Here is a 13653-nt window from a genome sequence, read left to right as displayed (position 1 = left end):
CTTCTTCGGCCGAAGGAATATCTAAAATGCCTTGCTCTTTCACCGCTGCTTGTGGGGCTTTTGTTTTTTGTTTTATATTTTTTTGTTTGTCCTGCCTTCGGGTTGATGGCCTTTCGGTTGAGGAAGTAGTAGATTGATGTGGGGGGTTTAACTCTTACGGAAGGATTTTTTTTTTTTTTTTTGTATTTGTATTTAGGCTATCCATGTCCTATATATATAGTTTGCACAAAGTAGATTTGTTCTTTAAATGTAATTGTACATGTGTTAGCGGAAGCTTGAAGTCATTTTTATGACTTTGTAACCTTAATAATTTTTTGCTATAATTTTTCAGACTTGTATGCTCAGTGATAGTGATGTAAGAGCTTTATACTCGTAAAATTTTATCAATAAAATTATATATTTGGAAAACAAAAAAAAACAAAACAAAACAAAAAACAACAAACAACAAACAACGACCGCGCTTCAACGTAATAATCTCCATTCTCCGCACGTCGTTACCTAATACAAATGGTTACAAATGGTAGGTGTGCTATCAGCGTCTTGATCTTTTAGAACAAGTGGGTAATCAGCCAATCTCTAGCATAAGAACAATTAAAAAAATTGTCTAAAAATCTATTGCCAAAAATCAGAAAAATACAGTGAGAGTTCGCAATCATTGCTTCACGATCTGCTCATTTGTTAATTCTTTTTTTGGAGGATATTTTCTCTTTGTTTATAATTTTCCAGTCCAAGTGGGCAGGCAGGCAGTCCACTTGACGGCAATATTGAGCCCAAAAAAGAAGGCTGCCACAGGCTAAAGCAGCAGTAAAGGTGAAGCAACTTCCTCAAATAGGCAACCACAAATCACGAGAAGGACATAAACTCAAATGTTAATCAAAGGAAAAAAAAAAAAAAAACATAACTTTTTTCTCATTAATCATGACTTTATGTGGTTAATGATAACATCTTTACTGTTTCTGTTGTAAGACAGATAAATTTGCTACCTTATAACAAACATCAATGACTACGACAAGAACAAGCACGTTGAGAAACAATGACAATTTCGTCTAATTTTAACGCGCAAATTTCGTATTGAATTCATGTTAACTTTAATCAGACCCAATTAATTAAACGGAAATTAGATCTTTTAATTCTAACCCACTAAATTTTTATTGAGATCGTGTCGAATTTACATATTGTGTCAAAAATTAACGGCCATCTTAATGGGATGATATTTACAACTTTCTTAAAAGGAATTTACCACTTTAATATTAAAAATGTGTGCTACACTAGGGTGAAGAGGTTGAGCTAAAAACAAGCACCACGAAGGTGTGAAATTGGGCCCCAATTTTCGAATATTACTTTAATGATGAAACCAAGTGATGATGATGAAAGGAGGCATCGTACAATGAGGCCATTTTCATTATTAATTGGTACAAAGCTTTACGAAGTGTCACAGTCGTCGGACCCTTGTCTGAGTTGGATCTTCCATATGGTATGGGAGGATTATTGCTGATCCCTTCATCCTGGCTTGTAGAATGGTAACCAACAGAGGCCATTGGCCAACAGCTAAAACATTCTCCAATGGTTGCGCAAAGGTTGGTCGACTGCAGATTGGCAACTTAATCCGTTGGTTGTTTTAATGCGCAACAACTTTATAGCAATTCAATATATGTTGCTTCTTTGTTAGCACGACGACTTTTGTGTTACTTGTTAAGTATAAATCTTCAACCAATCTAGTCAACCCTAGGAAGAAGACCTAAAGGAAAAGGATCGCCTGGCACAGTTAAGCAAAGCTACTCTCTAAGCCAATCTATCTGATCCCTTTTATACCAAGTACTAAAGCATGTAAATAGAAGTAATTTGAAGAGGATTTGTTCAGGATGTTAGCTGTAAATTACATAAACAGTTGGAATTTAAGTATACTCTAATACTATATCATATTATTATATTTTAAAATTTTAAATTGAGAAAAAAATAAAATAAAATAATTTAATTAATATTTTTGAAAAAAGAAAAAGAAAAAAAGAAAGGGTTTGAAAAGTGAATGTGCATATACCAACCCACCAAGTTGAGATAAATACATTAAAGAAGCACTAAAATGGGCCACATTTATGCGTTATTACCCCAACCATAACACCAACCCACCAGGTTGAGTTTCTTCAACCCATTATGGAGATTTGTTTCCAATCCATCGATCGACTCAGCCGAACCAGGTCCAGCCTTTCCTTCTTTATGTAGCTAAACCCATTCCCATTATATATATTATTTTCAAATTATAATTTTTTTAAAAACATATTTCCTCATAAAATATTTTTTTGTCATATTTTTTTATCATTTAATTTAAAACCATGGCACACTCGAACTAATGAACTTCGCTTCATGAGTCGTGGTTCTTATTTGAAACTAGTAACTTTTAAAATTACCATTTATTAAGAGACTGTGTCACATGACAAGACTAATAACTTTTAAAATTATCATTTATTAAGAAACTGCGTATGACACGTGTTTAAGTATTCACTATTTTTTTTTTTTTTTTTTAAGAAAAAAGCACTTTAAAAATGTCATCGGCAAAGGCATTATTACTCTTCAGAAAATTGCATAAATTATTATTATTATTATTTTTTATAGATTGCGTACAAAATTTTTATTCTAGGAATTAGTTCGACCAAATTAAGTCGCGAGGTATATATATATGTCGAAGACCTTTCAATCGTTGGGACCAAAAACCAAAAAACAAGGAAATTAAGTTAATATAAACAGCAACAAAATTCACAGATAAAAAGCAGAAAACAAAACACCCAACATGTTGATATATCACATCTTGCCCTGGCGGTCCAAACGTATGACGCCCTCATCATCTATGCGGCCCGGATCGTTGAAAGTCTGGCCGGACACCTGGTCAGCCTCTTTCAGCTTCGCAGCTATATATCCCGGCCGGGTCTCTTCCACATCCACCCCAACCTTCGCCGCACTACTCCCCCTGATTATTAATTATTAATTAAGCCTCATCTTGATTAATTAATTAATTAATTTATATCTTAATCGATCTTAATACCTATCAGCATCATCCTTGTACTCCTCGCCACCTCGCACCTTCAACTCTTCCACCGTCCGCCGAGCTTCCTCCTCCGCTTCGCTCAACTTTTCCTGCATATTATTTTTCTCTCATGAAATTTAAACTAGTATATACAGTTCAAAACATATTTAATTGAATTGAAGAAAAAATACTCCAATATTTCTGATGAATTTATATATATACCTTGGTTGTCTCTTTGGTTTCTTCCGTCTTCTGCATGGCTTCCTCTTTCTTTCCAGACAAGAAACCCATGGCTCTTCGAGCAGCATCAGCAGCCGACTCTTTCAGCCCCCCAAGCTTACCCAAGCTAGTATCCTTCCCCTCTTTTGCTTTCTCAGCACTGTAATCCTTTGTCTCATTTGCCTTCTCCCCCGCACACTCCTTGTACTCCCCCGCCTTTCCCAATGCCGAGTCTTTCGTCTCCTTTGCCTTCTCCGCTGCATACTTCTTGTACTCTTCCGCCTTTTCCTTCGTCGTCTCCTTCGCCTCCCTCGCCTTCTCCGCCGCCGACTCGGTATACTCTTTCGCCTTCTCCGCCGCACTGTCTTTATTCTCCCCTGCTTTCTCGGCGGCATTCTCTGCGCTTTCCCTTGTCGTCTCTGCAGTTTCCTCGCTCTTCCCAACAACAGTTTCCTTCGCATGCTCGTACGTTTCATGAATTGCCTTCAGCACAGACCCAATAACACCGGGCCTCTCTTCTTGCTGCTGAGACTCCTCCCTCTCTCTGTTAATCTCTTCGAGATCCGACGCCGCAAGCTTCGCGGCGGCCTCGGCTCTCTTTTCCTTGAATTCCCTCGCAGACGCCATTGATGGCTTTTCACACGCTCAAAACTCTCTCTAATATATATATAAAATCAGATTTTTCAAACGCTTTGTCTTGCTCCACCACTCTGTGAAGGTACTGTACAGCTTATTGCATTTGCATATATATAATTCCTCACAAAGTAATGAGTTAATTGCTGCAGAAATGACACGCGTTGCCTGAGATCGTCGGAGATAGCCCCGTGGCTTCGGCTTCTACTACTTGGACGCGTGGAGGCGTCTTACATTTGCTGAGGACTGACACGTTGTCTTGCATGCGCATGTTAGAGTAACTCTAGAAGGGTCCTTTGAGATGGTTATCTTCCACGTGTCCCATACACGTGGCGTAATGGGCTTAGCTACGATCCCCATTTTGACCCGGGTCATGGATGTACTCTGACGTGAATTCCAGCATCTAGAGAATTTTAAGCTACGGCCCACCAGCATCTAAAGTTTTCATCTTAGTGGTAAGAAAATGGGCCGGAGACGAGAAATATTCTTGCTTCATTGCTTGAAATTCTATATGAAAGAGAGATTACTGTTATTCTTGTACTATATTAAATTATTATTTATTTAAAAGTTTTAATAATACTAAATGAATTTTCATTTAATTAATATTGTAATAATACTAAATGTTCGTATAGATTTTGACCGTAATACCGTATGTCTCTTTAATTTTCTCTCGGATACCTCACACCGCTCTTCTTGCACAAATTTAATTTTCTTATGTATTTCCACATGCAGCACCAATTACCAAATACGTTTAGTGACGCCTCCGTTCACGCCTTAACAAGCATTGCCGTTTGTATGAGTTCGGATTGTTTTCCACACACAGACAGCAAACGCTTACATGCCAAAGAAGCCTAAATAAATTTTATTGGACACAATCCAATCCAGTTGAAATTAAGGTGACACGTAGAAGGGTTGTACAAGAAAGGAATGACCTTGAATTTGAGGGAATAAGGTTCAATACACATCATTTGAGACAAGAAGGAAGATTATCAAGTCCACCATGCCCGTAATTTCACACTATTGCAAATGATGGTGATGAAATAAATTGGAATTTTACAATACAGATGAATAAGATGATGATTATTATTATTGTTATTATTTAGCTTCAAGGTAAGAGTTGCCTACCCCTCTGGTTATGATAATTAGAAATTCTAAACAAATTAGTGTTATGGTCACAACAAATCGACATCATTATGGACCCTAACATTCATTCTTCTGAGCCACACAGAGTGAAGCACCATGTGAAACACATCAAATCGCTTGGGTGGATACTGAACCTCAAAGTGCCTCCTCACCTGCACTACCCTCCTCTGCATTCTTATATACTGCCTTGGAGAAATATCCATTAGTATCTTCTTCAAGTTTGGAATATCCTTCACCGGAACCTCAACGGAGAATGACTTCCAGTTCAACACATCACTGAATGGTGGAACATAGTGGTCGGAAATCAGCACCGGAACACACCCGGCATAAATGGCCTCCACAACTCTTGGGCTTGCAACCTCGTACCCACTTGGGCAAATGCAGTACTTGCTCTTTCTCATCATGTCATAGTAGGATACGCCTTTTGGGAGGTATCTATGCACCCTTAAATCCTCATCTTTGTTCTCCCAGTGCTCAAGAAGCACGGGTCTAACGGGACCGTGGAGCCCTCCGGCAAAGAAAGCCAAGATCGGACGATGGGACGCAGACGGCCCGCCAAGAAATCCGTGTATCGAACCCGTTCGGAGATTGATCTCTGGAAACGACACATCCTTGGCGGGGTTGAATCCCTCAGATGTGTTAGCATTGCACAGAACTCTAATGGAGTTTTTGTATAGGTGAAGAGTGGAACGGGAAGCTTCTGGCCCCTGAAACAAAAGAATAAATTGCATATGAGAGAATGTTAAATTAGCAGTTATCCAAAAAATTTAAGCTTATAGAAAGAGGTAAATTTAATCCCTTAATCAATAATCTCACGTCAAGGGATGATTTGATCAAGTTAAAGTTCAATCTCAGAACCTCTGGATCTTATATATATTAAATCACCCATTATCTTAAAAATTTGAATTGATAAAAAGAGATAAATTTAATCACTTAATCAATACTTTTAATATAACTTATATATATTAAATCACCCATTATCTTAAAAACTTGAATTGATAAAAAGAGATAAATTTAATCACTTAATCAATACTTTTAATATAAAACGAATAGGCAGAGCAATGTACTCACCCAATCGTGGCAAGAAAGCATGAAATGATCTGCTCCTAGGCTTCGATTCCAATAGGGGTACTTTTTTGAAATGATATTGACATAATCTATGACAGTCCTTTTAATCGGACCAAAATCATGGGAGTCACGAACGTAGACAAATCGGACCAGCATTGCCACACTGAAGGGAAGGAATAAAACATGTGCTTTCTCAGGATCCCTGGTTCTGAACTGGTTGTTCATCTCAATCCCATATATGAAATTCCCTTCTGTAGAGTAAATGCTCTTGCAGGGACCATTATGAAACACTGGGGGCTCCCCTTCTCCATAGACAAAGATCTTGAACTGCTTTTCCATTTCCAAGTAGCTCCTGTTGCAGACAGACAAACAATTGCTACCCCATTAGTAAGCAGAACAAGACAAGATTGAGGAAAATTTTGATAAACCTCGATTGCCGTACCTGTGAAAGGCATTGGCATCCCTATACATCGGACCAATGGGGACAAAGTCAGGATCTTGAGTTCGGTTCCCCTGTTTTGCTTCTTTTATTGCAGCTCGAGCTCTTCTGAGACCAGCTTCAATTCTATCAAGGTTGGTGTGATCTCTTCTGGCTTTCAAGAGTGGGACATGATCAGATTCATTCATGGGAGGAACAATATTATTGCTGGATCCACTCATGGGAGTATAATCCATATCTTCCTTAGTACCATTCTGTTTAACTAATTCTTGGTTAAAAACTCACTAAAATATGGATTCAATGAAAATTTTTTGATATAATAATCATTAATGTCTATAGAACTCATAAATGTGTAATCACAAAGTTCTCTCAATTTTGGAGGAAATTATTCATGTCGGTTTAATTAATTAAATTGGACCCAATTAAAAAAATAAAAATAAAAATTGTTCCATCTACAAATTACTTAAATTGATGAGGCCAAAAGTTAAAAGGACAGATCACTAAAAGGTCTCTCCTTCCATTTACTACTTCGGGGGTGCAAAACCAATATGCCACGCCATGGAGGAATTCACATCTTTTAGTATAAACAAAGTGCTTTTCTTTAAAAATAGAAAACTAAAATCACAATAAGTTTTCCCAATAGAAATTCAAAGGAGGAAAAATAAAAAATAAAAAAATAATGATCTCAAGCTAATTTGCAGTAGATGACATGGAAAATGACATATAACAAAGCCAATATTAAAATAGGTGGTGGAAGATGAAAATCATAGAGTTTCAGCTGATAATCCTTGTCAGTATAATCTTGAGAAAAGAATGGAATTGAGAAAAGGGGCAAAAAGAAAAGCTGAAAAGAGAAAGAGTTGTAGCTAGCTGCTTACAGTCTGTGTTTGTAGAGGTTCCATGGCGTGTGGAGGAGTAGAAGATCGGTTCACGACAGAATCATCGGCGATAGCTTCTTCCATGTTGTGAACCTCAACCACCACCAAATCCAAACGATTTTCGCTCTCTTTTACTGACGAAACAGGAAACTTTACAGAAGAAGAAGAAGAAGAAGGAGAAGAAGAAGAGGGAGGGAGACCAGAGCTCCATAGCCAGGGGTACCAGTTGGACGACAAAGGACCCAAAACAGAAACAAACCCAGTTACCACAATCAATGAAACCATAAACAACAGAACTTTGACAGAAGCTGACGATGATGTCGTCCAGCACGTTTTGTTACAACTTCCACCCATATCTCTCTCTGATATGATCTCCTAATTAAATTAATTCCCTCCTCCTCTCAAGTTTTTCTATCTAAAAAATCTGCGTAATATTCCACAAGCTACAAAAACTTTCTTTCCTCATTGAGGAAGGAGATATACGAGTTGGGGTTGAAGAGGGTGAACATTTGGTAATAAATGGTTACACCCCCACGCCAAGCGGTCCTCTTGTATTGGCCTCTGTTTCCGAGTTTCTCATGCAATTTCTTGTATTCCCACTTCTACCCTTCTCACTTCTCTCACCGATTCCTTTCAATGTGCCCTTGGATTCCATCCGAATTAGATTATAGTATATATATTTACACTTCCATCCCAATGTACAGACGCACTTTTAGGCCTCTTGCCTCTGAAAATTGTGGATTGAATTTGGAATAATAACTATTTAATTTTGATGAATTGGTAATTATAAAAATTATATTACTTTTAGGGAATAAAAGGAGAATAGAAGCCCTACTTCTAGCATTACTCGTAGTGGTTAAGCATTTTCTTTGGTTACATTAATTAGTGTTTATGATATCTGCATTCTAGGGGTGGCCAATTTTAATAGAAGCCCTACTCATGTACTTAGTTGTGGTTAAACATTTTCTTTTTTCTTACCCCTTTAATTAGACCCGTTAAATGTCTCCCAATTTCTATGGTTACTTTAATTAGTGTTAATGATATCTACACTCTAGGGGTGGCCAATTTTTTATACTAAGTACGAATCGTGCATGAATTCAACACTGAATTAGTATATTATGGTCGAAGAGTTTAACCTGTTTAAATAGGTCGGGTTATGATTGATCTATATAGTTTTATATCTATTATTCGACACAATTCATGCCCGATAGGGCCGACACAAGACATTAGGGCTAGCAATTTTTTACACTGCTCATAAACTATTTGTTTTTTTAATAGGATTTATGACTTCAATCGGACTCCTCAACTTTACTTGTTAATCATAAGCCCTATTAAAAAAAAAAAAAAAAAATCTAATTGCAAGATTTCCACCCAATTTGAGTTTCCTACTTCCAATCCGACTCTAGTCGAAAATCTAAAATGATATCTGACATGCGACCCACTTTTATCTAAAGCGGACAGACCAACGCGGATTAGAAGTTGATCAATGCCGGGTTGAACGTTGAGTGGACAGGTTTTTGCCGACCCCCATTTAATGGTCCTGCTGTTAATTAATGAAATGAAATGACCAAATTATTTGGCCATTTCGTTTTGAAAGAGAGTCCCAAATTCCTAAACGTTGTGCTTGTAATTTTTCTGCAACTGGTTCTTCTTCTTATTCATTGGCAGCCACATAAAACTTGCTTAAATTACGAGATAATAGCTGAGAGGTGGAGAAGATAAGGATCATATACTCAAGCATGGACCTCCAAATTGAGTCATATACGTCCTTATTGTCAATATTAATGGCTCCTTTGGCTTATGTAGTATTCATTGGCTTCTTCTGCATGTCCACCTCTCAATTACTTCAGTGACGGGTGACAGAAGACACAAGTCAAGCCCTTCCCATATTTCCCTCTTATTTTGTGATTTTTTCTTACTCTCTTTTTTTTTTTTTCATAAACATTTTTTTTTTTTTTAAATGACGATACCTATATATCAAACTAATATTTTATTTTTATGACGTGACGCGATAGAATATAGTAGTCTTTAGATCAGCTATTAATATTACATACTACACTTTCATTTTACTAACTGAATAAGCATTGCTCCATCAACTATTGTAAAATTCAAAGAGTGATAGGCACTGAAGATGAGGGTAGGATAGATGTGCAATATTTAGCATTTCTCAATTCTCACTATACTGGTGTGATAGGGTCTAGTAGTCATTAGATAAGCTTTTTTTTTTTAATTAAAAAAAAAAAAAAAAGTCACTAAACCTTGCCGCATTAGCATAGTAAGATATTTATATGGTATTGGGATATAACATATAACCTTTATTATAAGGTTTTTGCAATTAAGTTGATATGTGATACTTAATTATCACCCTAATTAGTAACAAAATAATTAAATTTAATTATGATTGATAGGCAATATTATGATTACTGTCCTATTAATTTATATATAAAAAAAATCATAATAAAAACTGAAATATATCCAACTTTATTTATTTATTTAATAATACAGAGAGAGTGATGGGAGAATAGCAATAAGAACACGCTAAAAATGTCACCATCCTATATTTAGGACATCTTTTATGATCGGTGACATCACATGCAAAATAGAAAATCCAAAACAGTCACCACAACGGGTAACTTCGACTGGGGGGGTTGTCTTCTAGTTCTAGACTACTCCACAACTGCACGTGGTTCATTACACCCTGCGGTTCTGTTCCTGTGATGTGGCTTGATGGTACTACTACTACACATGCATCATGCATGTATGTGGATGTGGTTCATAGAGTTTTTGAGTTCTATCTATATACATCACCCGCATCCCAATTGCTATATAGACTGTGTTTTAGTCCCCTAATTTTGTAGACTAAACTTGTATTTTTTGTTTAATAAAAAAAATCATAAAACTTTCATATTTAAAGTGCATTTGAAAAAAAAAATAATAATGTAAAACATACACGGGCAAATGGGTAGGAACGGAGCCAGCTTTTACTTTGGAGGGTACTCAGGGCCAAAAAGTTTTTGGGAGGAACCAATTGGCAAAAAAATACCTTAAATTATTATTATTTTTACCTTCAATTTTTTTTTTTTTGGCCTTAAAAATTTGTTTTTCTTGTAATTTGGGGGGACCAAGGCCACTGCCGATCCCCCCTAAATCCGTCTTTGCAAATAGATGCGTTCAAAATCACGATTTAACCCACTTAGGGTTTGTTTGAAATTACGTTTGACAGGCTTAAAAGTACTTTTAATATTCAAAAAGTCTGTTTGAAGAAAAAAAAATACTCATTTGATAAAAATAAAAAAAAAAAATTAAAAGTGTTTTTAAGGGTCTAAAAAGCTTAAAAATTGCCAAAAAAAACATTTTTTGACTTAAAAACTTTATTTCTCAAACAGACTCTTAATGCAATTTTATGAATAATTGGTGCAAGAGCATCAAGTTTTTTTTTTTTTTTTTTTAATTAATGATTCATGGCAAGCAAGATTTGAACTCCTAGAAGGAAGAAAACCATGTACGATGAGGGGCTTTCACAGAGCAACTACCCATGGATTTTATTAGTTATATACAGTAAATGAAACTGAGCAATAGCCAAGAGGTTTATAAATTGCATTGCTTTCTGTCTTTGCCAAGTGCCAACCTAGCTTGCAGGCTTGCAGCTTGAGTTCATCGTGTGCTTGGAAATTTCTGAAATATGGAGTCAGTGGTCCAAATACATAATACTAAGAAGAGGTAAGAAACAGAATCAGAAGGAAAGGAAATACCAATATAAATGGTCTGATTCTAGCATCCAAAATGGAAATGGTAACACATTATTACCTTTCCTTACAATTTTCTCTTTTCAACTAATGACATGCTTTATGCTTGAGGATAATTTATTGGCAAGATCCAAATGCCAAATATTCGATTGAGGAGTGCCCAAAACAATGGTGGCGAAACCACTAATCTTGGTGCCATGACTTCTAATTAAGTTTCTTAATTAATTTTAGTGCAATCCACCCAACTTTAACAATCAAGACTGTCATCTGGGATTTTTTAAGTGCCACTGACCAACCTGATATGCCTATTTGGAGGGGAACCGCTACTGGGATTTTTTCGGTGCGTAGTGCTTACTACATCCAAAAAGAAATTGAGATGTCATCTCAGGCGGGGGGGTCCCAACATAATCGGATGGGATCTTTTTGGAGTCACCTTTGGAAGCTCCAAATCCCAAACTCGGAGAAGCACTTCATTTGGCGGGCGTGCCACGATATACTCCCCACTCGCGCAAACCTCTGCGCACGGAAGATCATTCAGGAGCCCTACTGCCCAATCTGTGAAAGGGAGGTTGAAACTGTTTTTCATACCCTATGGCAATGCCCGGCTGCAAGGGACGTTTGGTGCGTGGGAAAAATTATTTTTCAAAAAAGCTGGTTTGATGGGCCAAATTTTATGCAGGTGGTGGAAGGTATGTTCCAAAAATGTGATAGTGAGGACTTTGCCCAGTTTGTGAGTATCTCTTGGCGTATATGGCTACGACGGAATGAAGCTTTATATAATGGAGTGTTTATGCATCCTAATCAACTAATCAAACAGGCAAGTCTTGCCGGAGAAACTTTCCATCGGAGTAGGGCAGGAAGTAGTGCACAACCGGCACCAATTGAAGAACCACCTCTGTTTTCCTGGACAGCCCCGCCCCAGAGCTATTTAAAAGCTAATTGGGATGCTGGCTTTGACAGGAGAACTGGCCACATGGGGCTGGGAGCAGTGATACGGGACGAGCAAGGACGAGTGTGGGCTGCAAAATCCCAGACTCGAGAGGGTTTTCTGGATCCCACAACAGGGGAGGCACTAGCAGCTCACATGGCGGCAGCTTTGTGTGTGGAGATGGGTCTTTGGAAGATAGTGCTAGAGGGCGATGCCAAGAATGTTATTAATGCAGTCAATTCGCATGATTCAGATGATAGCTTACGAGGACAATTAATAGCTGACATACGCACCACGTTGCGAGATGTTCCAGTGTGGGAAATGCACTACGTGCGCAGAGAGCAGAACAGAGTAGCACATGGGCTCGCTGCACTAGCAGTGAAAGAAAAATTAGATATGGTGTGGTTTACCAACCCACCGGCATGTATCTGTGAAATTTTGCAAGCAGATATTTCTGCTTTGCATCAGCAAATATAAATGAAAGTCTGCAATTCTCAAAAAAAAAAAAAAAAAACAATCAAGACTGTCTTCAAGGGATAGCTTAATTAGCTGTAGATCACGTCTCATAAAGCAGATTTCACTAATTCAAATCTCCCTCCCTTTTTGTGGACATATAATAAAAAAAAAACAAAAACAATCAATACTCCTTCTTGCTACTGTCGCAACTGCCTTTTGAAGCAGCTCATTTAATTTCTTGGCCGATGGGCCAATAAGCAATTAGATCAAGTTATTTATGTGACCTATTTTAAATTATTAGCTATTTGTATCAATTGTACTAGGAAGCTTGTTGAGATCCCTACCCCCTCAATGTGTATTTTACATCTATTTAGTTAATGAAAATTTGATGCTACCCTTTTAAAAATGAATTAACTTTTTTCCCAACATAAAATTAAATGAACTGGAACACCCTTCTTCTGTCCCATTTATTTTAATGTTTTTTAAGCTTTGGAGCTGAATTGGAGGGCACGATTTTTCAGGGTTGCAATTGATGATGATCAACGGATCGACTGGGCAGAAGCTGAGAGTCTCGATGATATCAAGTACCACACTTAAACGCACCGGCACCGGCACCGATGACGGGATTAAATATTACCACCTCAATTTTTTATTCTCAAACCCCAATTAAAAAAAAAAAAAGGAAAGAGGAAAAAAACAATCATAAAGGCATGCAGACTTCGGTCTGGTTGACGTTTTTCTACCTAGTTCTCTGTGAGGTCAACAACAGAAATGGTAAAATCATTTATTGCACCGACATTGTTCATTAGATGCATGGGGTTTAATCCGACCATATTCTCCTCTAAATTTGACGGAAGAAATTTTTTCAGTTTAGATTATTAAACTAATAAATTATGTGTTTTCATGTTCATTTTTAATAAGATTAGAACATCATAATATTAATATATGAGCAGAGTAGTTTTATTTAGTAGATTCATATACAATATATAATGGAGTACATACCAATTATACAGAAAAGAGTATTAATTAAATAGCATTCTCTGTATATAAATTAAGTGATTAAGTCCTAAGATTTTTGAATGGCTAGTAATATAACTATTCCACCTAGAAGTAATAATCTATAA

General features: G+C 37.0%; 2 protein-coding genes across 2 annotated transcripts; both read right to left on the bottom strand.

Annotated features, from left to right (window-relative positions):
- Window positions 1-2710: 2710 nt before the first annotated feature.
- LOC132161656 (late embryogenesis abundant protein, putative / LEA protein) lies at window positions 2711-4043 on the bottom strand. Its single transcript, XM_059571819.2, has 3 exons — window positions 3242-4043; window positions 3038-3129; window positions 2711-2962 (listed from the first exon to the last, which is right to left on the bottom strand). Exons 1-3 carry the CDS (start codon window positions 3863-3865, stop codon window positions 2797-2799), a joined length of 882 nt encoding a protein of 293 aa, XP_059427802.2. The 5' UTR covers window positions 3866-4043; the 3' UTR covers window positions 2711-2796.
- A 756-nt stretch (window positions 4044-4799) lies between these two features.
- On the bottom strand, window positions 4800-8020 carry LOC132162637 (Exostosin family protein). The gene is made up of 4 exons (XM_059572916.2): window positions 7400-8020; window positions 6525-6775; window positions 6086-6434; window positions 4800-5721 (listed from the first exon to the last, which is right to left on the bottom strand). The coding sequence occupies exons 1-4, from the start codon at window positions 7751-7753 to the stop codon at window positions 5044-5046; spliced, it is 1632 nt and encodes a 543-aa protein (XP_059428899.2). The 5' UTR covers window positions 7754-8020; the 3' UTR covers window positions 4800-5043.
- Between the last annotated feature and the right edge of the window lie 5633 nt (window positions 8021-13653).

This window comes from Corylus avellana, chromosome 10, assembly GCF_965113065.1.
Source record: "Corylus avellana chromosome 10, dhCorAvel1.hap1.2, whole genome shotgun sequence".
Taxonomy (NCBI): Eukaryota; Viridiplantae; Streptophyta; class Magnoliopsida; order Fagales; family Betulaceae; genus Corylus; species Corylus avellana.
Note: the sequence above shows the minus strand (reverse complement) of the source record. Positions and strands in the feature narration are given on the sequence as shown.